The 27,924-nt window shown below is 39.6% G+C and overlaps 2 protein-coding genes across 2 annotated transcripts; both read left to right on the top strand.

Annotated features, from left to right (window-relative positions):
- The first annotated feature begins 63 nt into the window (after nt 1–63).
- LOC137094736 (cytochrome P450 2G1-like) lies at nt 64–10,418 on the top strand. The gene is made up of 9 exons (XM_067473453.1): nt 64–350; nt 1,825–1,987; nt 2,070–2,219; nt 4,187–4,347; nt 7,081–7,254; nt 7,416–7,557; nt 8,314–8,501; nt 8,787–8,928; nt 10,042–10,418. Exons 1-9 carry the CDS (start codon nt 171–173, stop codon nt 10,221–10,223), a joined length of 1,482 nt encoding a protein of 493 aa, XP_067329554.1. The 5' UTR covers nt 64–170; the 3' UTR covers nt 10,224–10,418.
- Nucleotides 10,419–14,374: 3,956 nt separating this feature from the next.
- LOC132770220 (cytochrome P450 2G1-like) lies at nt 14,375–27,494 on the top strand. The gene is made up of 9 exons (XM_067460913.1): nt 14,375–14,723; nt 15,556–15,718; nt 15,801–15,950; nt 19,694–19,854; nt 21,599–21,772; nt 21,894–22,035; nt 23,240–23,427; nt 25,242–25,383; nt 27,022–27,494. Exons 1-9 carry the CDS (start codon nt 14,544–14,546, stop codon nt 27,201–27,203), a joined length of 1,482 nt encoding a protein of 493 aa, XP_067317014.1. The 5' UTR covers nt 14,375–14,543; the 3' UTR covers nt 27,204–27,494.
- Nucleotides 27,495–27,924: the final 430 nt, after the last annotated feature.

Raw genomic sequence — 27,924 nt, 5'->3', positions numbered from 1 at the left:
ATATGATTGGTTTCTGTCTTCTCTTATTGCTGACTTGTGCTCCAGGTCTCAGCAGTTATGAAACAGAAGGCGGTGCCCAACCAACCTCAATAAAACACCTGAAAGCCCCAGCTTGATGAGGCTGGTGTTTGTACTGTGCCAAAAGAGAAGGACAGTTGACAACCTGCACCATGGAATGGGCTGGTACACTCATTCTTCTCCTTGTTGTCATCATTTCTTGCTATGTGCTCATAACATCTAGGAGGAAACAATTGCAGAAGGGGAGACTTCCTCCGGGACCTACTCCTCTGCCCCTGATTGGGAATTTCCTGCAAATCAAGCCAGCTGAAACCTTAAAATCTCTTCTCAAGGTATGGACTCTTTTTGGACTCTATGAGACCTTTTATGGGGGGGGAAAGACATTTATGTTTAATGATCTGAAAGGATTTCTTGTGGAAAGAAGTGCGCTTGGATCAGTGATCTTTATCCTCTTTATCTTTTTCTTTACTTTCTTTGTCTTTCTTCTTTCTTTGTATGTTCTATTGCATGGTTATAATCTGTAACAAAGAAGAACTGAGAAAAATGTCTTTCTAAGGTGAACCCTAAAGTTTTCTAGATATTCTTGCATATATTTCTCTGAACAAAATGTTATCTTCCCTCCCCTCTGTCTCATAGTGTGTTGTTTATGGTAGGACTCACATCTATGCTAAAGAACACCACACAGTGCAAATGCTATTTTTTGTCTGGATTAGTTTCTAGGATTTGTAGTGTGACACTCCATTAATTTCTATGGCTCCACTCTGTGGAAACCTGGAATTTATAGTTTGGTGAGGGACTTAGAATCATTTGCTAGAGTTCTCTAGTGATCATGATTTAATTGACATGGTATAATGTTAAGGGATCCTGGGGGCTTTAATTTTACAACATCTTTTGCCTCCTCTGCCAGTGACTGCCAGTGTCTCACTAAACTCCTATAAATTCATAGCATGATACATTTCCACCCCGCCACAGCTGGGGAGAGAGAGATGTTTGCCTCTTCCCCCGAGTAGAGAACAATTAGGTCCTGTGGTACTACTTTGAATGGGGCGGAGCCAGGCTCACTGCACTGGCCTTCCCCCTTATTCATTCTGGAGCCGAGAATCGACCCACCACTCCTGCCCATCAAACAGTATATTAGGATTGCTGTTAAGGAGCCAGGAAGGAATTTTTTCCCCTTTTATGCTCTAGGAGGATTTTTTTCACCAACCCTATACTTTTGCAGGGCAGTTAAAGTGGTGTCAAACTGGATGAATTCTATACTGTAGATGACCACACATTCAGGAGAGAATACTAGAGAACTCTTAGGCCAATTCTTGATCAAATTTCATCTTTCTTCAACATTCTATTTTCATTATATTTTGAATAGTTTAAGGTCAAGAATTATATTATGAATAAGTCTAGAGATCGGGTCATAAGAAATAGAATACAAATGTTTTACAGTATTTAAATCTAGAAGACTTGTCTCCAAAAGGATTAATATGTGAAAGAAAATCATCCTCATGATGGTGGTGGGAAATGTAACTGTTGTGTTTATGTATGTATGAGCGCATATACTGCAGAACTCATACATCACTTCAACTGGGATGGCTCAAGCATGTGGAACCAAATTTTCATCCCATTGGATCACTACTCTGATTAAGTGCTTGTTTAAAATTTTAAAGAAACTTCCACATTAAGATTCAGCATACATTGAAGGGTGCTACCTGACCTCAAATGATGCAGTCCTCTACCTCAACGGTCACTGTTAAAACATATTTGTCTACCAAAAAGATTTTGCTAGATGTGAAAGGTTGATTTCCCCTACAGCTACGTGAAAAATATGGCCCAGTTTTTACTGTCTATTTTGGGACACGTCCAGTTCTGGTCTTATGTGGACACCAAGCTGTGAAGGAGGCCCTGATAGACAAGGCGGAAGAGTTCAGTGGAAGGACTACCATGCCTTCAATGGTGCCTACCTTCCAAGGATATGGTGAGGCATCACAGTTACGTTTACAATAATGGTTCCATTCATGTTTCTACTTGCCATGTCATTTATCTCCTTTTGCCTTCAGGAGTGGGTTTTTCCAATGGAGCACGCTGGAAGGAACTGCGCCGGTTCTCCCTCACCGTCTTGAGGAGTTTTGGAATGGGGAAAAAGTCTAGTGAAGAGCGAATACAAGAGGAGGTCCAATTCCCGCTGGAGGAATTTCGGAAGACAAAGGGTAAGAAATAGGCATGGCTAGGTATCGTCGGAATCTTCGTAATTTGGAATAAAGTAAGAAAAATTACCTTTTTGAAGCAACTTTGAAGTTTGTAAGAAAACCGGAAGTCCCTTTGCCCTTCTGAAGCTTTTTCTACCATGTTTGTTATTACTCATGAAGTGGGTTGGAGTTCTCTGGCTCAAGCCAGTGAAGTCAGTTTTAAACCAAAGAAGGAAGGAATTTCCTTGCCTCGGCTCAAGCCAGAGAAGCCAATTTTAAGCCAGAGAAGCCAGTTTTAAACCAGAGAAGGAAGGAATTTCCTCTGCTTGCTTTCCCCCGCTTCTGGAGTAAAACAACTACTTTCAAAGTAAAGACCAACCAATGAAACAGGAAATAACATTATCAAACCATTAACAAAAGAATTCGGAAGTCTGGAAGTTTGGAAAAGTTTTGAACATTTTTTTTCTGTGAAAATCAGAATTAAGTTTAGAATCAAACCACCAGAGCCCCCTATATCTGAAACAAATTTTAAACCATTTTTAAAATCTACCAAGCCTAGTAGGAAAGGTGGCAAAAACAGACTGAATGAATACTGTTCAGTAAAAGTACTGTAATCATCAAAGCAAGAGGGACCACAGCCAGGCCTTGTAATCAAGGGAGGAGAGTTAGCAGTTGAAACCACTCTCAAAAATTTTCACTTAAAAAAAACAACCAAGTTCACCCATGATTTTTAACTGGTTAACCACATTCCTACGTTAAGTCAGTGAGAGGGAAAAAATTAAAAGACTCTCCAGAACAGCAAGCACTATCAACCAAATTTTGACAATTTGTTCACACTGTCATTACCTACCTTTCGACTAATTTACACTGCAATAGCCGATATAGTGGAAACAAGCAAGTTGGCCCACCCAACTGGCAGGCAAAGCCCAAGTTTGCAACAAACTGAAAAGAAATGCATTTCTTAAAACCAACAAGACAACAGGTCCACTATTACCAAAGTAGAACAATACCAAGTATATATTTCACAGCTTGTACAAGATATAACAAGCAAAAAATCTACAATAAACATTAGTATGTTGTGTTCACAATACTAAATGTCCATCTGTCAGCAGTGCTTTGATTGTGGGGCAGGATTGAATGGCCCTTGGAGGTCTCTTCCTACCCTAGGATTCATTATTACTAATACTATAATTGTTGTTGTTATTATTATTATTATTATTAAGCAGACTTTCTCATTTCCATACCACCAGTCTGTGCCACAGCAGCGCATGACCGGGTACAGATATATATATATATATATATATAGCTGTACCCGGCCACGCGCTGCTGTGGCACAGTCTGGTGGTATGGAAATGAGAAAGTCTGCTCATAGGTGATATTGTGGAATATATAGGTGATGTTGTGGGATGGTGGAACATGTTGGAATAATAGTATTACGCAGTATAGGTGATATTTCCAAATGCTGTATTTCTTATTCTAATCAACATTTTAAGTTAAATTTGAACACAATTATAGATTTTATGAAGTAGTTTAATTTTTTACTAATTTAATTATCTGTGTCCACCGAAGTCTATTGATGGAGTCTGATTTCTGCAAAAGTGTGTTGACACAGTTTTCAAGTATTCCAACAGAAAATGTAGTATTCTTTTGTAACCACTAAATTAGCAATTAAGATTCATATTCAGTTTTTTAAGATTTGAAACTTTGTAACTAAAATAAAAATTGATTTAATTAAGTCTATATAAAATATAGAATGAATAATACTATTTTAATTATTTTGGGCTATGATTGGATCAACCAAGCCTAGTAAGAAAGCCTAGTTGAAAGAACGTTTCAACTCTCCCTCTCCAATTTCATTTCTGGTTATGGGCCTGACTACAGCTCCCATTGTATGTTAATTAGTGGACACAGTGTGCATTTGCTCCTGTTCTTGGCACCAGATAGACCTTGTGTGGACTGATTCTTCATTCATTCTCTTTGCTGTGCAGAAAATCCTTTCGATCCTACCTTTTTCTTCAGCCGTGCATTCTCCAACATCATTTGCTCTATTGCTTTTGGGAAGCGTTTTGACTATGAGGACAAAGAATTCCAGGCCCTCGTAGGGATGGTACATAGATTCTTCCGGGAGATCAGCACCTCCTGGGCCCAGGTACTCCTTTTGCAATAATACTCAGTTTAAATTATAACAAAACTATTTTTCTTCATTACTCCCCTGAGTTTTTCCTCTTCCTTTCTCATGTACCTAGATGTTCATCTCACACAGGGCCATAGCCAGATTTTTTTCTTTTTTGGGGGGGAGGGGGGTGGTAGTGGTTGAAATTTGTCTTAGAGAATCATGATGAGTAGTAATTTAAATAGTATGGTTCATTCTATATTTTATATAGACTTTATTAAATCAATTTAATTTTTTGCTTCTAATAGACTTAGCATGGGAATTTGGTTAAACAATTTAAACTCATGAGTAAAGCAGGTTTTTTAAAAATCTGAAATTTGGGAGGGGGTTTGAACCTCTATTACTCCCCCCCCCCCCCCAGCTACCGCTCTGACAATCCTCATACTCTTGTGATCCCATCGCCTATCCAGGTGCTCTTCCTCTTCTTTCGCTTTCCTACACTTCACCTACAATATTTTTCTTTCTCGCAGTTCCATTTCCTGTCCTTTCGAAAGTACTCATTCAGCTTTTTTGTTGCTCATTTTTGTCCCCTGTTCATTTTGCCAAAACCTTCCACAAAACCTCACAACCTCTGAGGATGCTTGCCACAGATGCAAGCGAAACGTCAGGGGAGAATGCTTCTAGAACATGGCCATACAGTCCGAAAAATCTACAACAACCCTTCCTAGCTCCCTTTGTGAAGATCTCATAATTCTTAGTGTGGGAAGCCAAATCAATTTGTTTTTACTACCAAGATTTTGACCTTCTGAGAAAATAAAGGAGTCAGTCTTGATTCCAGCTTCCCTTTCCTGGCTAGGAACACTTCCCATCTATTGACTGATGATGATACTGTAGTCAGCGAAGAGATTTATATTAAATTTAAAATATAAAACATGTGGTTTCCTTTGCTTGTATGTGTCATATTCAGGTTTCTCAATTCTATGGTCTTGAAGTAGCATTTTCTTTGACTCACAGACACAGTGATAGAACATTTACTTCACTTTCTATCCTGGTTTCACTTTTCCCGGTATATCTATTGTCCCCAAGTCTCTCCAGTTTCTGCCAAAATGATAAAAGATTTGGAAACTGAGTCCTATGAGGATCTCATTAGGGAGTTGAGTATGTCTAGTTTGGAGAAATGAAGGCTGAGCAGGGATATGGTGAGCCAGGTTTAAATATTTGAAAGGAGGGCAAACTTGTTTTCTCATGGTATAGAGACCAGTACACAGAGCAGTCGCTTCAAAAGACAGGAGAAAGATTCAATTTAAACATTTCTGACAGTAAAAGCTGTTCAGCAATGGAATATGCCTCCTCAAAATGTTCTGGAGTCTCCTTCTGTTAAGTTGTGAAATAAAGATAAAAAACCTACAAGTCTGGGTGGTTCTTGGGGTCTCTTCCAACCCGATGATTCTCCGATTTTACATCATGCCCTTCCCCCTGTTATATCTGTTATGTTTTGATGCAAAAAATAAAGAAAACAATAAGTCATGGCTTCCAAGACTTTTTTCATATTTGTAGAACTTTAGCTTTTCTATCCCAGGTTCCCTGCTTTTGCTTTTTCATGTCTTGGGACCTCAGTCATACACGTGAGCCTCCCCCCCCCCCCAATCTTGTTCCATTTCACCCTTAATGACCATCACATGGCAGAACGTGACAAGGTGCCCCTGTTCATGCCCCCATGAGACTAGGGAAAAGGCGACTAAGGAAAAGGCATTGATCTTTAACCCATTAGATAGGGAAAGGGAGAGAGAAACATGACTTACCTTGCTTTGTCAGTGAGGAATCGTTTATTTATTTATTTATTTATTTACTGCATTGCATACTGCCTTTCTCAGCCAGAGGTGACTCAAGGCGGTTCACAGTTGGCAGCAATTTGATGCCACAACAAATATCAGAGTAGAGTTAAAAACAATTATAAAACCAATTCAACATTAAAAATGTAATATAAAAGAAACTGTAATATCGATAAAAACAAAATCCTCAGCGTCCCCTTACTGAAATAGTAGTCCAATTGCATTGTTGGTCATCATCTTGCAATCAGGGGCGGCTTAACCCATTACTCAAAGTAAGCGTTTGCAGTATAGTTGATATTTCCCAGTGGTGCTCTTGAGGCGCTCTTGGGGGAAAATAGACCTTGACACATGCGAGTTGTAGTTACTGGTATGTATAGTTCACCTGCAATCAAAGAGCATTCTGAACTCCACCAATGATGGAATTGAACCAAATATGGCACACAGAACTCCCACGATGAACAGAAAATATGTATCAGTGATTGGTTGGGGGGGGGGGGGAATACGGTTTGCTTACCATTGAAAATTACCTAGGGCCACCGCTGCTTGCAATACATCCTTGATTCAATACATCCTTGATTACATCTTGCAATACATCCTTGAATCATCTTGCAATACATCCCTCCCACTTCAGGGATCAGTGAGGAGGAACCAAGCCAGTGTCATGTAATGGTGCCCATCCACAAAGATTAGCAAGGGGCCAAAAGTCTCATATGCTAAGGTGACATATTTGCAAATAATATTTGAGGCCACAATAACTCAGCCACTAAACCTGGGAGGCTCACATATTTTTGAGGATGAGTAGGATATATTTGCTTCATCCTATTCAGAACAAAATTGAGGTCTTGGATGCCCCTTTGTTACTAGCACCAAAACTCCTGTTGATGCTTAGATGGAATACAACATCTATCGGTTCAGCATGGTTTCTCTCCTTGTGCAGTTCTATGACATCTATTCCAACTACCTGAATTACATTCCGGGAATCTACAGTAAGATCTATGATGCCATGGACATGAAGCTCTTCATTTCCAAGAAAATCAAGAAGAATCAAGAGACCTTTGACTCCAATTTCCCACGTGACTATATTGATTGCTTTCTCATCCAGATGGAAAAGGTACCTTGTTGGCGCATAAAGGTAGCAGGCATCTACATTAACTGTTAATGCAGTTAATCTTTCTCACTAGGGAAATGCGATAAGAAATCTTTAATCTATCCTACTTGCTTCCAATCAGAGTTGGAATTGTATCATGATGTCTTGTTCTTTCCTGCTTTCAGGAAAAAGACAATCCAAGCAGTGAATTTATTATGAAGAACTTGGAGATCAGCATTCTTAATCTGATCCTCGGAGGAATAGAAACAGGCAGTTTCACTTTGAGATATGGCATCCTGCTTCTGATGAAATATCCTGAAGTGCAAGGTGTTGTTGTTGCTGCTGCTGCTCTTAATATAATTAACAGTTAGGCCAAAGTGGCAGGTCAAACTTTACAGATGTGATTAATATGCTCTCGCTAAGAACCTTTAATATTTCCAGGGAAATTCTATGGTCAACATCTGGTCAAATTCTATGGTCAAATTTCACTTTAATTTCTCTTCCACATAATCATTGGAGAATGGTCTGCCCCCTGTATCTATGGCTTCTGCATCTATAGATTTAGTTAACAATGACTTGAAAATATTGAGGAAAAAGCAGGCCTTGATTTGGCTGCATACCAAGTCTTACACAGATGTAAACGCAATTATATTCCCCCACCATTTCACTGATCCTCAGGTTCTCTGCAACTTTGTTTGGCTTTTTATATATGGGATGCCATTTTACACCACTGTCCAAATGTCCTGGATGAAAACTTTGGTGAATACTGAGAGCCCATTGGACTTTAACATATTTGACAACTACAAAGAGATCTGCCAATAGTTGTTGGTTACAGAAATAACTGGAAAGGAGAGAAATAATTGATGAGGTGCAAGGTATGAGGAAAACTAGTACATGATGGTCTCTCTACAAGAGGAAGCCAGAACCAGGCCATGCAGGTTATTGCTTGGGATGAGATGTCAGTCTTCCTGCAATGAATAGTAAGGGACTTCATGTTCCCCTTTAGTCTCATTGGAAGTACAATCTCAGTTCCCTTTGAAAGTCAGAAACCCAAGGAGTTAATTATCCTCATATCTTTAACAGAAAAAGTGCATGAGGAAATTGATCGAGTGATTGGCCCTAATCGTGTCCCAAACACTGGGGACCGGCGGCAAATGCCATACACAGATGCCATGATCCACGAAGTGCAAAGATACAGTGATGTAATTCCTATGAATGTGGCCCACATGGTCACTCGTGACACTGAATTCAGAGGATATCATATCCCTAAGGTACAGTAGTGGGGCAACAAGGGTACGAGTAATTGAAGGTATTCATGGGACATTTCACTATGATTCAATCCCACCTATAGGAATAGCTCGTCATTTCTACTACTATACTGCAGATGAGTCATGATGGTATAAGTCCAGTCTTTGAACCTATCATACACTGTTTAAAATATTGGAAACAGAATATATATATATATATATATATATAACATAATATAGTGGATATTCTGTTATAATGGTGGAATTGCATGTTTACTAATCTGAGCTCCCAACTCTTTCCTTTCCCAGGGGATGATGGTCTTGCCATTGCTGAGCACTGTCTTGCATGACCCTACTATGTTTAAATACCCCAATGCTTTCAACCCAGAGAACTTCTTGGATGAGTATGGATGCTTCAAGACAAATGATGCCTTTGTGCCTTTTTCCTCAGGTAGAGCTCTACTAAAAACACCAATATTCAGTTTTGTTAGTTAATTTACTTGATATCCCATGCTTGCTTTTGGCGCTTGCTACTGTGGCCTCCTTATTTTCCCACTGCAAACATGTACAATAAGAGTTAAGAGCTTTGTCATGTACTCTCTGGATTACATTTCACTAGGATATGGAGAGAAGGAGGATTAGATAATGAGATATTACTGGTTGGGAACTATTTCGTATTTGGACTCCCCTAGTCCACGCCAGCCCAATCGTTTGACTACACAACCCACCCACCCCTCTTTTTTGAACCCTAATTGGCTGTTGTAAATTAATGTGGATGTTTGTTTAGATTTTATGTTATTATATATTTTTGACTACATGTAGTTTAATTTATTGATGATAGGTTTAATTTATTGATGTTAGGCTTTAATTTGATGTTAGGTTTTAATGTTATTTTCATATGCGGGATTTCTCTGAGATTTTATGTTATTATTTGTTTTATGAAGGCATTGAATGTTTGCTGTTGTTATGTTGGAATCAGACCCGAGTCTCCTCGGGGAGATAGGGCAGGATACAAATAAAGTTTATTATTATTATTATTATTATTATTATTATTATATTTCATAATTGTATAACCTTTGTTGACCATTTAATCCTCTTCCATGGGCAAGTATTATTCATGGACTGCACAGTTTGGGGAGAATTTCTTGCAGTGGGAAGAAAATTGCTAAAATTTCTCATTGCTCCCTTCATACCCAAAGGAGCGAAAAATTGCATCTCTAGGGATCCAAATCTGTATCAAGATTGGCAAATTTACAAATTATCTTGATTGCCTTTGAATTTAGGGACACCAGACTCAGGTTTCCCCAAATGAACAATTGGGCCATCCAAATACCCATAACAAGGTGGCTGAAATGGTTATTCCAAATGATTGAGATCAACCACAAACCCCTCGCAAGTTGGATATGAGGGAAATCTTTTAAGACAATGAGATTGCTAGTTGGAGGGAAACACCACACAAACTTGGGGAATTTGCTCAGCAAGTTCAGCAGCTCAGCGGTTTAACCTGCTGCATCACCGGGGGCCAGCCTTTACTTCCTGATAAATTATCATATTTTTCTTTCAGGGAAACGGATCTGTCTGGGTGAATCCTTAGCCCGCATGGAGCTTTTCCTCTTCTTCACCATCATCTTGCAGAATTTCCAATTGAAGTCCCCTGTGCCCCCCGAAGATATTGACCTCACTTTTCAAGAAAGTGGCTTTGCCAACATCCCACCCTTTTACCAGCTCTCCGTCATCCCACGCTGACCCTGAGGTCACTTTCTCCTTCAGCCTGGGACTCTTGCCGAAGCTGCCTTGACAGACTCCACAAGGAGAAGGAAGGGCACTTCTTCTGTTTTCACACTCATAAACAGAGCTGATTAAAGAAAAATAAATAGATGGCTTTTTATGACTTGTTGCCTTGAGATATTATTGATTTCCTGTCTGGGTAAGAGAGATGCTTTTGACTCATTTTGACTATTTCTTAGAGAAGCATGAGGGGGTGATACCTCTTGAGTTAGGGGTGTGCAACCCGGCTAAACCCCATGCTGTTTTTGGTTTCCGGATTTTGTTGCCCCCCCCCCCCTCCCGAGATCCATTTTTCGGGAGCCTCCTGAATCCTGGCATGCAAAATTCTGGTTTTTTGAACTGGCAGACAAAATATTTGTTTTTGATCCATGAAGATCCAGCCCAACATCCTCCTGTCATTTTTTTCTCCTCATATCCTTCAGCTAGAACTGGGTTTAAGGCCTGACAGGACGATGTTAGCACCATTTGTATGGTGTAACAAGAAGCCAAGTGGAGTTGAGTTGGTCTGCAATATCCAGATTTTTAACAACATAGTTGTTTCCCTATGTAAATGCTCCTATATCTCCAACACAACACAATCCAGCATATCTGCAGAGAGATCTAATAGAGGCTCTGACATAGTATACTTCTATATTTAAAGAATTGCATTGTAGTTTAGGATTACATAGCAACCTTGGATCTTCAATCTTATGATTCAAAAAAGTATTTTATTTGCAGAAACAATTAACTGTGAATCCATATCTCCTATGGACCCAGTAGCCACAGCTCTGATTAAACATGGAGAGAGCTGAGCAAATTTGACTTCTATCTCACAGGCAGAGCAGTCAACATTTTTACTTCTGCATCATTACATTCATCTTTCTTGTTAGTTATCTTTCCTATCTTATCATCTTATCAGCTATGATAATCAACTACCAAGTTTGCAAATGTTGTGTTTTGTCTGTTTGTTTGTTTTGTTCTGTTAGGAATGTAGTACAATAGTCTGGTTGCCCCTGACATGATAAATAAATCAACTATGAAGAAACTATCACAGTAGGGGAGGCTCTTGTGGTGTCCCACTCCCCTGCCACTGACACATTTTCTTTTCAATTTATTCTCACACTTGGAAGATCATTGTTCTCAAAGGAATTGGGTGCTCATGTGCTCTGAGAGTGGCAAGGAATATATTCCTTAGCCTTTAGCCTCAAATGACCAACACTACTACATTACAAATTGCCATTTCTTTTAGGGACGATTCCACTATTGTATAAGGTACCACCCCCATGCCTGGGAGAAATTTGTTATGGGTGTGACGGCTATTGTAAGAAATTACTTTTGTTGCTGAAGTTTATCTTTAGTTATTAGCCTTGGAAGCCATATTAGCTCTTTCTATAGGGCCGAATAGTATATGAAATAAGCAAGTAAGTAAATAAACGTTAGACAACTTTGGTTTTTTTTTAAAAATGGCATTGATACTCCTTTTTAATTCTCCCAACCATCAGTAATTCACCTTACATGTTGTTACTTTACTAGTTGGATTTTTGACCATAATTGACAACTGATAACTTTCACTAATAACTGATCCTTGTCTTTTATGAGTCCTGTGTTCATTGGTTATCTGCATAGCAGGATTTAGAGGTCACGGGGGGGGGGGGGGGGGGGGGGGGAGTGGCAGAACAATCAAGTTGGGTTACATACCTTGGATACAGCAGAATGTTGCATAACAACATATTTGACTGATAATACCCTTGAAGTATCAACAATTTAGAATGGGAATTGAATACTTTCCCATGCGAATGCTATTGTGTCTCAATGCAATGCAGTGCAGCACGTCTATACTAAGATCCAATAAAGGCTCTGACAGAGTATAAATCTGGATTAGCAGAGTTGTAATGTAATCTAGGGGTACATTGTGGTGGGTCTTCATTCCTAAGATCCATGAAAGCAAATCCTTTTATTTTCAGAAACAACAAACTGCAAATCTATATCTTTTCCTCTGGACCTAATTGTCACAGTACATGCTAGCCAAGGAATAGCTGAGTGAATTTGACTTACATCTCACAGGAAAAGTATTCATCGTATTTTCTTTTAAAGCATTGTTGTTGTTCATTTGTTCATTTGTTCAGTTGTCTCCGACTCTTCGTGACCTCATGGACCAGCCCACACCAGAGCTCCCTATCGGCCATCACCACCCCCAGCTCCTTCAAGGTCAGTCCAGTCACTTCAAGGATGCCATCCATCCATCTTGCCCTTGGTCGGGCCCTCTTCCTTTTACCTTCCACTTTCCCCAGCATCATTTTCTTCTCTAAAGCATTACATCCTACCAAAAAACCAAAAACCACAATTGATAAAATATGTGGAACTGAATGAGAGTGGATACATGACTACAAAATCTGCACTTTGGAGTTTGCTAGTTCAGTTACCTTCTTTTTTGTCATCTGCCTTTTCTCTCTTGTTATTCTGCCAGCTATAATGAAGCTATCATACAAGAGGAGTCCTCCTTATGGACCCAATCCCTTGCCTTTGTTTGGGATTTTCCACAGATCAAGTAATCAGAAACTATAAACTCTCTCCTCGAAACAGTCTGGACATTTCATAAATAGCATTATATCTTAGGAGATTCACTGAGGCAATGGACTTCTTATTCCCCCTTCATCTCCATTCCTTCTCTTGCACAGACCTTTGTGCATTTATCAGTTATCTTGGAATGACCCCAATTTAGCAATAGTTATTTTGGACGCATTACTCTAACTCAAAAATATTTCCCTTGTTGTTTAGACTTCAAACATGTATTATTATTGACAATTTAGATGGGTTTAATAATACGGTACTTCCCTCCAGCAAAGGATCGATGCCTTGTCGCGGCACTGGAGCTTGAGCACTTCAATGATGCCAAGAGTGAAACCGTGAAGGGACACCCTAGGCCTGATGGTCATGGCAGAGATGTCAGACCAAATGCAATCCCTGGGGAAGGTAATGGCAACACACCCATAAAGAAGCACCACAAGGAAGGCTGAGCGAAGACAGATAGATGCTTTTGAACTGAGAGTGGACCGTGAGAAGATCCAATGGAACTGCTCATTAGAGGGAAGGATATTAGAGGCAAAGATGAAGTACTTAGCCACATAATGAGAAGACAGGAAAGCTTGGAGAAGACAATGGTGCTGGGGAAAATGGGGAAAAAAAGGAAGAGGAGCTGACCAAGGGAAAGATGGATGGATGGCATCCTTGAAGAGACTGGCTTGACTCTGAAGGAGCTGGGGGTGGTGACAGCCAACAGGGAGCTCTGGCGTGGGCTGGTCCATGAGGTCATGAAGACTTGGAAGCAACTAAATGAATAAACAACAACAATACTTCCATACATTCTACTAGGTTTTCTAGAACCAAGATTACATCATATGCATATGCTTTGAGTTTGGTTTGTTTCTTTACCTTAATATTATTTCATTTCAGATGGCTCTCAATGGTACTTCTGCCGTCAGAATAAACATTAGGAGGTAAGTGATTATTCTCCATTTGTAACAGGCTAAAATTCTCCATTTGTAACAGGCTGTCATGACACCATCTGGTCCAGGTATTTTGCCAACCTTTGTTCTTGTTATTGCATTAGCGATTCTAAGGTACCCTCAGGTATAAGCTGAGGGCAGATATAATACTATATGTATATACACACACCATGTATTTGTGCATATTTATTTATATATAGTATCAACTCTTATTAAGACATGAGCCTTGTTGGAAACTGAAAGAAGCACTAGCTCCCACAATGCTTTCAGTGCTTCTTTGAGGGGAGCCACCAAATAGTCCCCATTGCCATTTTCCCTCCCAGGCATTCAAAGCAAAGAGAGCGAAAATATGACAGTGAAATCAATGCACATTTTATTTTGGAAAGTTGTACATCTTCTCAAACTGTGGCTTAAAATCTTAAAATGTCTGCTGCAGTATAAACATTAAAACGCATATACCTTCTGGACAAAATATCCACAACACTGTTTTACCAGGAAAAAATCTGTTACAAAATCCTAGAGTTGGAAGAGACCACAAAAGCTATTCATTTCGTGTCCAATCCCTTGCCGTGAAGGAATAAACAACTATATGTTTTCCTTGTTAATGTCCAGGTTAGTGGTCAATATAGTCGGTTTCTGTCTGCTCTTACTGCTGACTTGTGCTCCAGGTCTCAGCAGTTATGAAACACAGAAGGCGGTGCCCAACTAACCTCAATAAAACATCATAACCCCAGCTCGATGAGGCCAGAGTTCGTACTTTGCCAAAAGAGAAGGACAGTTGACAACCTGCACCATGGAATGGGCTGATACACTCATTCTCCTCCTTGTTGTCATCATTTCTTGCTATCTGCTCATATCATCTAAGAGGAAACAATTGCACAAGGGGAGACTTCCTCCGGGACCCACTCCCCTGCCCCTGATTGGAAATTTCCTGCAGATCAAGCCAGCCGAAACCTTAAAATCTCTTCTCAAGGTATGGACTCTTTTTGGACTCTTTCAGAACTTTTATGAGAAAAAGACTTTTATGTTTAATGATTAGAAAGGATTTCTTGTGGAAAGAAGTGCGCTTGGATCAGTGGTAGCTTTTTATCCTCTTTATCTTTTTCTTTACTTTATTTGTCTTTCTTCTTTCCTTGTATGTTCTATTGCATGGTTATAATCTGTAACAAAGAAGAACTGAGAAAAATGTCTTTCCAAGGGGAACCCTAGACATATCTAGATATTCTTGCATATATATTTCTGGACAAAATGTTATCTTCCCTCCCCTCTGTCTTGTAGTGCGTTGTTTATGGTAAGACTCACACCTATGCTAAAGAACACCTCACAGTGCAAATGCTATTCTTTGTCTGGATTAGTTTCTAGGATTTGTAGTGTGATATATATATATATATAACTCTTAGGCCAATTCTACACTGCCATATAAAATCCATTAACTGAATGATATTGCAAAGTAGACTCATATAATCCAGTTCAAAGCAGATAATTTGGCTTACCTGCTTTGATAACCTGGATTATATTGCAGTGTAGAAGGAGCCTTAGAGCGCATCTATACTGCAGAACTCATACAGCACTTCAACTGGGATGGCTCAAGCATGTGGAACCAAATGTTCATCCCATTGGATCACTACTCCGATCCAGTGCTTGTTTTAAACTGTAACGAAAGTCCACATTAAGATTCAGCATACATTGAAGGGTGCTACCTGGCCCCAAATGATGCAGAGTCATCTACCTCAATGATCACTGTTACAACATATTTGCCTACCAAAAAGATTTTGCTAGATGTGAAAGGTTGATTTCCCCTACAGCTACGTGAGAAATATGGCCCTGTTTTCACCGTCTATTTTGGGACACGTCCAGTTCTGGTCTTATGTGGACACCAAGCTGTGAAGGAGGCTCTGATAGACAAGGCAGAAGAGTTCAGTGGAAGGATTACCATGCCTTCAATGGTGCCTACCTTCCAAGGATATGGTGAGGCATCACAATTACATTTACAATAATGGTTCCATCCTTGTTTCTGCTTGCCATGTCATTTATCTCTTGTTGCCTTTAGGAGTGGCTTTTTCCAATGGAGCACGCTGGAAGGAACTGCGCCGGTTCTCCCTCACCGTCTTGAGGAATTTTGGAATGGGGAAAAAGTCTATTGAAGAGCGAATCCAAGAGGAGGCCCAATTCCTGGTGGAGGAATTTCGGAAGACAAAGGGTAAGACATAGACATGGTTAGATACCATTGGAATCTCCGTAATTTGGAATAAAGTCAGAAAAATTACTTTTTTGAAGCGATTTTTGACGTTTTTAAGAAAACTGAAAGTCCCTTTGCCCTTCTGAAGCTTTTTCTGCCATTTTTATTACGACTCATAATGTCAGTTGGAGTTCTCTGGCTCAAGCTAAAGAAGCCATTTTAAGCCAGAGAAGGAAGGAATTTCCTGGCCTCGGCTCAAGCCAGAGAAGCCAGGTTTAAAGCCAGAGAAACTGGTTTTAAAGCCAGAGAAGCCAGGTTTAAACCAGAGAAGGAATGAATTTCCTCTGCTTGCTTTTCCCTGCTTCTGGAGTAAAACAACTACTTTCAAAGTAAAGACCACCCAGTGAAACAGGAAATAACATTTTCAAACCATTAACAAAAGGATTCAGAAGTCTTGGAAGTTTAAAAAAATACATTTTGAACCATTTATTTTGGATCAACCAAGCCTAGTAAGAAAGGTGGCAAAGACAGACTGAAGTAATACTGTTCAGTAAAAGTGCTGTAATCATCAAAGCAAGAGGGACCACAGCCAGGCCTTGTAGTCAAGGGAGGAGAGTTAGGGGTTGAAACCACTCCCAAAAAAAATCAGGTTAAAAAAACCCAGGTTCACTCATGATTTTAACTGATTAACCACTTCCCTATGCGAAGTCTATGAGAGGAAAAATTAAAAGACCCCCCTGAACTGCAAGCACTATCTCAACCAAATTTTGGCAATTTGTTCACACTGTCATTACCTACCTTTCAACTAATTTATACTGCAATAGCCGATATAATGGAAACAAGCAAGTTGGCCCACCCATAACTGGCATGCAAAGCCTAAGGTTGCGACAAATTGAAAAGAAATGCATTCCCTAAAACCAACAAGACAACAGGTCCACTATTATCAAAGTAGAACAATACCAAGCATATATTTCACAGCTTGTACAAGATACAACAAGCAAAAATCTTGCATTCACAGTACAAAAAGGTAAATCTTCCTCGTAGGAGAGAGTTTGCAGTCACAGGTTCTTTGAAAGAGATTCTTCCTTCAAAGTAATAGTTTCATTTACTCTCTTATTCCTCATTACCGGTTTCGACTTATACAAAGTCTTCTTCAGGTGGAGAAATACAAAATAAAGTGGACCTAAAGGGAACGAAAAGATAAGAAGGTTTCTTAATAGCAAGTATGTTCATATAATACAAACATGAAAATATTAAAAGACTGTAATAGTATTGTGAACTTAACATACTTATTTTTATTGTAGATTTTTGCTTATTGTATCTTGTACAAGCTGTGAAATACATGCTTGGTATTGTTCTATTTTGGCAATAGTGGTCCTGTTGTCTTGTAGGCAACGCCTAAGGCACTGTGGGGAATTAGAAGGTCCTCATGAAGGAGACCTGATTTGGTGTGGGTGGTTGACAGGTTCATAGTCTAATCCCCTGAAAGTCACAGTACTTAAGCAGTTATAGTTTCTCAGCCATAGAGTAACTTATACACACTCAGATTAAATATAAATCTCCATTATATTACTTAATTATGGTGAATATCCTGGCAGTGTTTTCCAGGGCAGTACTTTTGTCTTCCATTTGGGTGATTTTAGTCTCAAAACAGTCCATAAGAAAAACTTAAGTCTAAATACAGTTTATGATGCTTCCAGATATATAACAACTCTGATAATTTGTGCTAGTTTTAAAAGTTTACACTTTAATTTCTCCTAAACTATCAAGTATTTTTGAATAACTAGATATCAGATTGAAGGTATTTTATAGGCTTGTTTGATTTTTAAAAATGGTTCAAAACTTGTTTCAGATGTAGTTGCTGGTGGTTCGATTCTAAAGTCAATTCCGATTTTCACAGAAAAAAATGTTCAAAACTTTTCAAAATTTCAGAGACATCTGATTCTGTCTTTAATGGTTTGAAAGTGTGATTACCTGTTTCATTGGATGGTCTTTACTTTGAAAGTAGTTGTTTTACTCCAAAAGCGAGAGGGGGGGGGGCAAAGGGAGGAAATTCATACACTCAGGTTTAAAACAGCTTCCCAGGCTTGAGACAGAAGCGGGGGAGATGAAACAGAGGAAATTCATCCATTCTGGTTTAAAACCGCTTCCCAGGCTTGAGAGAGAAGTGGGGGAGAGGAAAGGGAGGAAATTCATCCACTCTGGTTTAAAAAGGCTGCCCAGGCTTGAGACAGAAGTTGGGGGAGAGGAAAGGGAGGAAATTCATCCACTCTGGTTTAAAAAGGCTGCCCAGGCTTGAGACAGAAGTTGGGGGAGAGGAAAGGGAGGAAATTCATCCACTCTTGTTTAAAATGGCTTCTCTGGCTTCAATCGAGGCCAGGGACCAGAAGCGGGGAAAAGCAGAATAATTTCCGACTCACTTACTGCTTCATAACAGAAATGGCGGAAAAAGCTTCGGAGGGGCAAAGGGACTTCCAGTTTCCTTTAAAACTTTGAAATCGCTTCAAAAAGCAAATATTTCTGAATTTATTCCAAATTACGAAGATTCCGACTGAACCTAACCATGCCTAGTATTTTATGTAGTTTCTGAAAATTTGATAATACGTAATATGGGTCATTGATCTTGATTTTTTAGATCTTCCAATTTAAAGTGTGTGTGTGTATGTGTGTGTGTGTGTGTGTGTGTATTAGGCCTGGGTAACAACAGAAAAATTTGTTTCTAAAATCGATTCGTTTTTTGGGGTTTTTTGCGTTTCGATATTTAAAAGAATTCCGATTTTTTTTTAAAAAAAGTTCGATATTTACGAAATTTCGTAAATGGTAAAAAAAATTACAAAACAATAACAAAACAATAACGAATCGATTCATTAATGGTGGACGCGACCGCGCAATACGCTAAAAACCTCCAAATGGGACAGGGGGAACTTCTGAAGCTTCCCTCTCCCTCTGTTGTTGACTGTTGGTGTGATATTATAATTTTTTTTCACTAATTAAACAAAAAAACAACTATAAAACTTGCCCCAGACATGCGGAAATAATAACGAAACGACCTCAAACCAATAACGAAACGAATACATAACGAAATAGGAAGCATTTCCGAAACGAATTGAAAAATTCATTTCGTTTTTAATCTGCTCCAGAATGGTTCGTTATTTCTTCGTTAACAAAAAAAATAACGAATTTTTAACGAATTACGAATTAACGAAACGAAACCGCCCAGCCCTAATATATATGCAATATAGGTGATATTTCCAAATGCTGTATTTCTTATTCTAATCAACATTTTAAGTGAAATTTGAACACAATAATAGATTTTATGATGTAGTTACATTTTGTACTCATTTAATTATCTGTGTTCACCAAAGTCTATTGATGGATTCTGATTTCTGCAAAAGTATGTTGGCACAGTTTTCAAGTATTTCCAACAGACGATGTAGTATTTTTTTGTAACCACTAAATTAGCAATAAAGAGTCATATTCAGTTTTTTAAATATTTGAAACTTTGTAACTAAAATAAAAATGATTTAATTACGTCTATATAAAATATAGAATGAATAATACTATTTTAATTATTTTGGGCTATGATTAGTTTTAAAAAAAATGTTTCAACTCGCCCTCCCCAATTTAATTTCTGGTTATGGGCCTGACTACAGCTCCCATTGTATGTTAATTAGTGGACACAGTGTGCATTTGCTCCTGTTCTTGGCACCAGATAGACCTTCTGTGGACTGATTCTTCATTCATTCATTCTCTTTGCTGTGCAGAAAATCCTTTTGATCCTACCTTCTTCTTCAGCCGTGCATTCTCCAACATCATTTGCTCTATTGCTTTTGGGAAGCGTTTTGACTATGAGGACAAAGAATTTCAGGCTCTCATGGTGATGATACATAAATTCTTCTGGGAGATGAGCACCTCCTGGGCCCAGGTACTCCTTTTGCAGTAATACTCAGTTTAAATTATAACAAAACTATTTGTCTTCATTACTCCTCTGAGTCCTTCCTCTTCCTTGGCCATAGCCAGATTTGGGGGGGGGGGGGGGGGGGGGGGGGGGTTAAATTTTCCTTAGAGAATCATGAAGAGTAGTTCCATAACAAAATAATTTAAATAGTATGGTTCATTCTGTATTATATATAGACTTAATTAAATCAATTTAATATTTTGCTTCTTATAGACTTAGTATGAGAATTTGGTTAAGCAGTTCATGAGTAAACCAGGTTTTTTTTAAATCTGAAAAATGGGAGGGGGGGGTTGAACCCCTACTACCCCCCCACCCCCCCCCCCCCCCCCCCCCCCCCCCAGCTAGAGCTCTGACAGTCCTCATGCTCTTGTGATCTCATCGCCTATCCAGGTGCTCTTCCTCTTCTTGTGCTTTCCATGAAGATATTCTTTCTCTCTTTTCACATCAGTGTTCTCTCTCTTTCCCCTATTTTCTCTTCCTAATCTTCACCCACAATATTTTTCTTTCTCACTGCTCCATTTCCTGTCCTTACCAAAGTACTCATTCAGCTTTTATGTTGCTCATTCTTGTCCCCTGTTCATTTTTCCAAAGCCTTCCACAAAACCTCACAACCTCTGAGGAAGCTTGCCACAGATGCAGGCAAAACGTCAGGAGAGAATGCTTCTAGAACATGGCCATACAGTCTGAAAAACCTACAATAACCCTTTCTAGACTCCCTTTGTGAAGATTTCATAATTCTTGGTGTGGGAAGCCAAGCCAATTTGTTTTTACTACCAAGATTTTGACCTTCTGAGAAAATAAAGGAATTGGTCTTGATTCCAGCTTCCACTTTCCTGGTTAGGAACACTTCCCATCTATTGACTGATGATAATACTGTAGTCAATGAAGAGATCTGAATTTAATTTAAAATATAAAACATGTGGTTTCCTTTGCTCATATCTGTCATATTTATGTTTCTCAATTCTATGGTCTTGAAGTAGCATTTTCCTTGACTCACAGACACAGTAATAGAACATTTATTTCACTTTCTATCCTGGTTTCACTCTTCCCGGTATATCTCTTGTCCCCAAGTCTCTCCAGTTTTGCCAAAATGATTAAAGATTTGGAAGCTGAGTCCTATTCGGATCCCATTAGGGCAGTGTTTCTCAACCTGGGGGTCGGGACCCCTGAGGGGGTCGCAAAGGGGTGTCAGAGGGGTCGTCAAAGACCATCAGAAAACACAGTATTTTCGGATGGTCATGGGGATTCCATGTGGGAAGTTTGAGCCAATTCTATCGTTGGTGGAGTTCAGAATGTTCTTTGAGCCAATCTTAAGAAATGGGGCTACAAAGTTGAATCCACGACATGCGAGTGTGGAGAAGAGTAAACCACTGATCACCTGCTGCAATGCAACCTGAGCCCTGCCACATGCACAATGGAGGACCTTCTTGCGGCAACACCAGAGGCACTCCAAGTGGCCAGATACTGGTCAAAGGACAGTTAATCAACTATCAAGTTTGCAAAATTTGTGGTTTTTTATCTGTTTGTTTGTTTTGTTCTGTTAGAAATGTAATACAATGGTATGGTTGCTGATGACACGATAAATAATATCCTATCCAGAACAAAATTGAGGTCTTGAATGATTCCTTTGTTACTAGCAGCAGAAATCCTGTTGATGCATAGATGGAATACAACAACTATTGGTTACAAAATGGTTTCTCTCCTTGTGCAGTTCTATGACATCTATTCCAACTACCTGAATTATATTCCGGGAATCTACAGTAAGATCTATGATTCCATGGACATAAAGCTCTTCATTGCCAAGAGAATCAAGAAGAACCAGGAGACCTTGGACCCTAATTTCCCACGTGACTATATTGATTGCTTCCTCATCCAGATGGAAAAGGTACCTTGTTGGCGCATGAAGGTAGCAGGTATCTGCATTAGCTGTTAATAATCTTTCTCACTAGGGAAATGCGATAAGAGTTGGAATTGTCTCATGATGTCTTGTTCTTTCCCGCTTTCAGGAAAAAGACAATCCAGGCAGTGAATTTATTATCAAGAACTTGGAGCTCAGCATTCTTAATCTGATCTTCGGAGGAACAGAGACAGGCAGTTCCACCTTCAGATATGGCATCCTGCTTCTGATGAAATATCCTGAAGTGCAAGGTGTTGCTGTTGTTGCTGTTGCTAATATCATTAACAGTTAGGCCAAAGTGGCAGGTCGAACTTTACAGATGTGGTTAATATGCTTTCGCTAAGAATCTTATATATTTCCAGGAAATTCTATGGTCAACATCTGGTCAAATTCTATGGTCAAATTTCACTCTAGTTTCCGCTTCCACATAATCTTTTGAGAACGGTCAGCCCTGTATCTATGTCTTCTCCATCAATAATAATAATAATAATAATAATAATAATAATAATAATAATCTTTATTTAACATAAAATATAAACAACAAAATAACATCACAATAAAATCAATAAACCAATCAAGGAAAATAAACAGTACAAAGTAACATAATGGAGAATAAAACACAGTGGGCAGACCAAATGCACGACATAAAATGATAGAACACGGTATGAGATAGCAATGTAAAGGTACATTTTGGGGGGAGGAGCTCATAGGAGACTGAACAGTGGAATTAGACTTTCAATAAGTGCAATATGAGGGAAACAGTTTAGGTGAAACAACAGGACTGGAATATATGGTCACTCTCCAAAGGCAAATCGGAAATGCCAAGTCTTTAGATCTTTCTTTGCTAGGGTGGGGGCTTGCCTAATCTCACCAGGTAGCGAATTCCATAGCCGGGGGGCTACAGCGGAGAAGGCTCTCTCCTGTGTTCCCACAAGTCATGCCTGTGATAGAGGAAGAGGTGAGAGGAGGGCCTCCCCCGAGGATCGGAGGGAACATGCAGGTTTGTGGAAGAAGATGAGGTTATAGATTTAGTTAATAATGGCTCGAAAATATTTAGGAAAAAGCAAACCTTGATTTGGCTGCATATCAAGCCTTACATGGATGTAAACGTGGTTATATCCTACCACTATTTTACTGATCCTCAGGTTCTCAGCAGCTTTGTTTGGCTTTTCATATATGAGATGCCATTTTACACCACTGTCCATAGTAGGACCTGGAAAGGAGAGAAAGGATTGATGAGGTCCAAGGTGTGAGGAAAACTAGTTCAGAGTGCTCTCTCTACAAGAGGAAGCCAGAACCAGGCCATGCAGGTTATTGCTTGGGATGAGATGTCCGTCTTCCTACAATGAATAGTAAGGGACTTCATGTTCTCCTTTAGTCTCACTGGAAGTATAATCTCAGTTCCCTTTGAAAGTCAGAAACCCGAGGAGTTAATTATCCTCATATCATTAACAGAAAAAGTGCATGAGGAAATTGATCGAGTCATTGGCCCTAATCGTGTTCCGAACATTGAAGATCGGCGACAAATGCCATATACAGATGCCGTGATCCATGAAGTGCAAAGATGCAGTGATGTCATTCCTATGAATTTGGCCCACATGGTCACTCGTGACACTGAATTCAGAGAATATCATATCCCTAAGGTACAGTAGTGGGGCAACAAGGGTAAGAGTAATTGAAGGAATTCATGGGACATTCCACTGTGATCCAATCCCACCTATAGGAATATCTCCTCATTTCAACTACTATACTGCAGATGAGTCATGATGGTATAATTCCAGTCTCTGAACCCATCATACACTGTTCAAAATATTGGAAACAGTGTATGATGGGTTCAGAGATATATAACAGGATATATTGGATATTCTGTTATAATGGTGCAATGATAACCCACCTCTTTAGTGTCCCAGTGCCCCTGACACTTATTTCTATATTGGGGAGAGAGAAGAAAGGTCGCATTTTCATCCCATCTCTCCCTTCCAGAAATCCGGAGGAGGTTTTTGTTTTCGTTCCGGTAAGATTTGGTCCATTGACGCCAATGGGGAAACTTTAGAGGCTCGTTCCTCCATCATTTTTAGGCCTATCAGCATAGAACTTTCCTCACTTTTAAGCCACATTTATGACTGCAAGCCTGCCAGGTTTCAGAACGTTTCACAAATCCACTGATTTTTGAATTTTTTTAAAAAAATTACCATAATATTATTTTAAAAAACCCACAAGAGAGTGTTTTAGGAATTGAAACCCCAAGTGCATGTCACTAGAGAGTAGGAGGACAGACACAGTCAACTAGGCTTCTGAAACACAGAGAGACTGAAATCTCGGCTGCCATGATGCCCCGAGAGGGAGCACAGAGGCTCCTTCAATGTCCACACCACACAAAGTGCTGCTGGGAAAGCAAGTCCCCATTTGCCTCAAGCAGACACGGGGCGGGGGGGCTTTGAGAAGGGATGGAGTAGGCTGCTGGAGGAGAAAGGAGAGGAGGAGCCACCGCTTGCTTGATTTGCAAGGCTGCCCACACATCACCTCTCCTTCAGGTAGAGTGCTGCTCATCCCCATTAGTCCCAGGGTATCCAAAAAGATCTGTCTGCTGTGATCTGTATTAGCTAAGGCTTCGGCTGTCCCCTATCAGGCTTTTTTTGGGGATTCAGTAGCCAAATTCCCCAAATCCAGTACACCAAAACGATCTCATGCACACCCCTAGCTGGATCCACTTTAGCTCTACCTTGACATAGTCAGTTCTTGAAGCTATATTCCACTTGCAAAGCAATAACAAATCTCTAGAGGTTACAGTCACTAGTTCTAGGTGATACAACTATGAAGAAATACTTTGGTAAAATTTAGAAGGAAGATTAACAGATCCCGTATTGGGTGCATTTACACAGCAGAATTAATGCAGTTTGACATCAGTCAAAGCAATGGAATCATGAGAGTTGTTCTTTTACAATTGGTGTCGAACTCCATTGTTTCTATAGTGTAGATGCACCCATCATGGAATCACGTGCTTCCATGTAGTCAGCCTTCAATCTAAGAAACAAGCGATGAAGGCAATCAAATGCAAGCAATGTGAAATGTTCTCCTTTCATCTAACACCTAACTGAGTCTCACGAGCCACCAGGGCTTGCCACAACCACAGATTAGAGCCTTGTGGATGCTCTCCTTGAATCTTCCCAGTTTTGATCTTAACTCTGTTTTGGTAGGACAGTTAGCTTGTTTGCGCATCTGTTACTTTTTTTCTCAAAAGAAGATTATACCATGAACCATCAAATAAGCTAATTAAATGCAAAGCTTAGTTCCAATTAACCCAACTGTTTGTGATCTTTACATAGTACACCTTGATGGATTGCAAGCGGATGAAAGAATGCTGTTCAAGATACTGTTCAAGATATAGTGGATATTCTGTTATAATGGTGGAATTGCATTTTTGCCAATATGAGCTCCTAACTCTTTCCTTTCCCAGGGGATGATGGTCTTCCCATTGCTGAGTTCTGTCTTGCATGACCCTACTATGTTTAAATACCCCAATGCTTTCAACCCAGAGAACTTCTTGGATGAGTACGGATGCTTCAAGATGAATGATGCCTTTGTGCCTTTTTCCTCAGGTAGAGCTCTACTAAGAACACCAATATTCAGTTTTGTTAGTTAATTTACTTGATATCCCATGCTTGCTTTTGGCGCTTGCTACTATGGTCTCTTTATTTATTTTATTTTTATTTTTGTGCAAACATGCACAAAATGTAGGGGTTAAGATATTTGTACTCTCTGGATTACATTTCACTAGGATATGGAGAGGAGGAGGATTAGATAAGGAGAGATTACTGATTGAGAACTATTTTGTATTTGGATTCTCCTAATCCACACCAGCCCAATTGTTTGACTACACAACTCACCCAACCCCCCTTTTTTGAACCCTAATTGGCTGTTGTAAATTAATGTGGATGTTTGTTTAGATTTTATGTTATATAATTCTGACTACATGTAGCTTACTTTTTATGTTAGGTTTAACTTATTGATGCTAGGCTTTAATTTGATATTAGGTTTTAATGTTGTTTCCATATGTGGGGTTTCTCCGAGATTTTATGTTAGTATTTGTTTTATGAAGGCATTGAATGTTTGCCGTTGCTATGTTGGAATCCATCCTGAGTCCCCTTGGGGAGATGGAGTGGAATACAAATAAAGTTTATTATTATTGTTATTATTATTATTATTATATTTCATAATTGTATAGCCTTTGTTGACCATTTAATCCTCTTCCTTGGGCAAGTATTATTCATGGACTGCACAGTTTGGGGAGAATTTCTTGCACAGAGAAGAAAATTGCTAAAATTTCTCATTGCTCCCTTCAAACCCAAATGAGTGAATAATTGCATCTCTAGGGATCCAAATCTGTATCAAGATTGGCAAATTTAGAAATGATATTGATTACCTTTGGATTTATTTATTTATTTACTTTGCTTATATACCGCTGTATCTCAAGCCCGAAGGCGACTCACGGCGGTTCACAAACAGTAAAAACAGTAGAAACAGCAGTGGTTCCATACAACATATAACAATTGACTTAACACATTATCCATAAATTACCAATAAGCAATTACAATGCACAATTATTACAAAAAACAACCGTACCCAATCTTCTCATCATCCAAGCGTAGTCCAGGTTTGTCGTCCATTGTTCCATTCCTATGTTCCATTACCAGATTGCACTAAATTACTCAAACGCCTGCACAAACATCCAGGTCTTCACCTTTTTGCGGAATACCATTAGAGATGGTGCTAGTCTAATGTCCGTGGGAAGGGCGTTCCACAGCCGAGGAGCCACCACCGAGAAGGCCCTATCTCTCGTCCCCGCCAGCCGAGCTTGAGAAGCAGGCGGGATCGAGAGCAGGGTCTCCCCGGAAGATCTCAAACTCCTGGTGGGTTCATAGGCAGAGATGCGGTCAGATAGGTTGCTTGGGCCGGACACCAGACTCAGGTTTCCCCAAATGAACAATTGGGCCATCCAAATACCCGTAACAAGGTGTTTGAAATGGGTATTCCAAATTATTGAGATCAACCAGAAACCACTAGCAAGTTGGATATGAAGGAAATATTTTAAGACAATTAGATTTCTGCTTGGAGGGAAAACACCACACAAACTTGGGGAACTTGGTCAGCAAGTTCAAAAACTCAGCGGTTTAATCCGCTGCATCATCAGGGTGCCAGCCTTTACTTCCTAATAAATTATCATATTTTTCTTTCAGGGAAACGGATCTGTCTGGGTGAATCCTTAGCTCGCATGGAGCTTTTCCTCTTCTTCACCACCATCCTGCAGAATTTCCAATTGAAGCCTCTTGTTCCCCCCAAAGATATTGACCTCACTTTTCAAGAAAGTGGCTTTGCCAACATCCCACCTTTTTACCAGCTCTCTGTCATCCCACGCTGACCCTGAGGTCCCTTTCTCCTTCAGCCTGGGACACTTGCAGAAGCTGCCTTGACAGACTCCACAAGGAGAAGGAAGGGCACTTCTTCTGTTTTCTGAATCATAAACAGGACTGATTAAAGAAAAATAAATAGATGACTTCAGGATTTATCGCCCTTTTATGACTTGTTATCCTGAGATACTACTGATTTCCTATCTGGGTAAGAGGGATGCTTTTGACTCATTTTGACTATTTCTTGGAGAAGCATGAGAGGGTGATACCTCTTGAGTTAGGGGTGTGCAATTCAGCTAAACCCCATGCTGTTTGTGGTGTCTGGATTTTGTCCCCCCCCCCCCCCAATCCATTTTTCGGGAGCCTCCCAAATCCTGGCATGCAAAATTCTATTTTTTGAACTGGCAGCCAAAAGATTTGTTTTTGGTCCAGGAAAATCTGGCCCATTGGCAGTAATGCTGGAACTTCCCAGGCTCCCTTTTCTGTCATTTTTTTCTCCTCATATCCTTCAACTAGAACTGGGTTTAAGGCATCAGACTTAATAAACCATCATTTCTGGGATCCTTTCTCCTTATATCCTGGTTTTAAGGCATCATACTTAAGAAACCACCTTTTCTGGCATCGATTCTCCTCAGATCCTTCAATAACACCTGGGTTTAAGGCATCAGACCTAAGAAACATCATTGCTGGGATCCTTTTTACTTATATTCTTCAATAACACCTGGGTTTAAG

The sequence above is a fragment of the Anolis sagrei genome, chromosome X (genome assembly GCF_037176765.1).
Source record: "Anolis sagrei isolate rAnoSag1 chromosome X, rAnoSag1.mat, whole genome shotgun sequence".
NCBI classification, from domain to species: Eukaryota; Metazoa; Chordata; class Lepidosauria; order Squamata; family Dactyloidae; genus Anolis; species Anolis sagrei.
Note: the sequence above shows the minus strand (reverse complement) of the source record. Positions and strands in the feature narration are given on the sequence as shown.

Excerpts from the sequence above, each read along its gene's own strand:
- LOC132770220 (XM_067460913.1), top strand. The coding sequence starts at position 14,544 with ATGGAATGGGCTGATACACTCATTCTCCTCCTTGTTGTCATCATTTCT. Across the intron at positions 19,855-21,598 it reads TGAGCACCTCCTGGGCCCAG|TTCTATGACATCTATTCCAA; the intron begins GTACTCCTTTTG and ends CTCCTTGTGCAG. Across the intron at positions 21,773-21,893 it reads TCCTCATCCAGATGGAAAAG|GAAAAAGACAATCCAGGCAG; the intron begins GTACCTTGTTGG and ends TCCCGCTTTCAG.
- LOC137094736 (XM_067473453.1), top strand. The coding sequence starts at position 171 with ATGGAATGGGCTGGTACACTCATTCTTCTCCTTGTTGTCATCATTTCT. Across the intron at positions 351-1,824 it reads CCTTAAAATCTCTTCTCAAG|CTACGTGAAAAATATGGCCC; the intron begins GTATGGACTCTT and ends TTTCCCCTACAG. Across the intron at positions 8,929-10,041 it reads CTTTGTGCCTTTTTCCTCAG|GGAAACGGATCTGTCTGGGT; the intron begins GTAGAGCTCTAC and ends TTTTTCTTTCAG.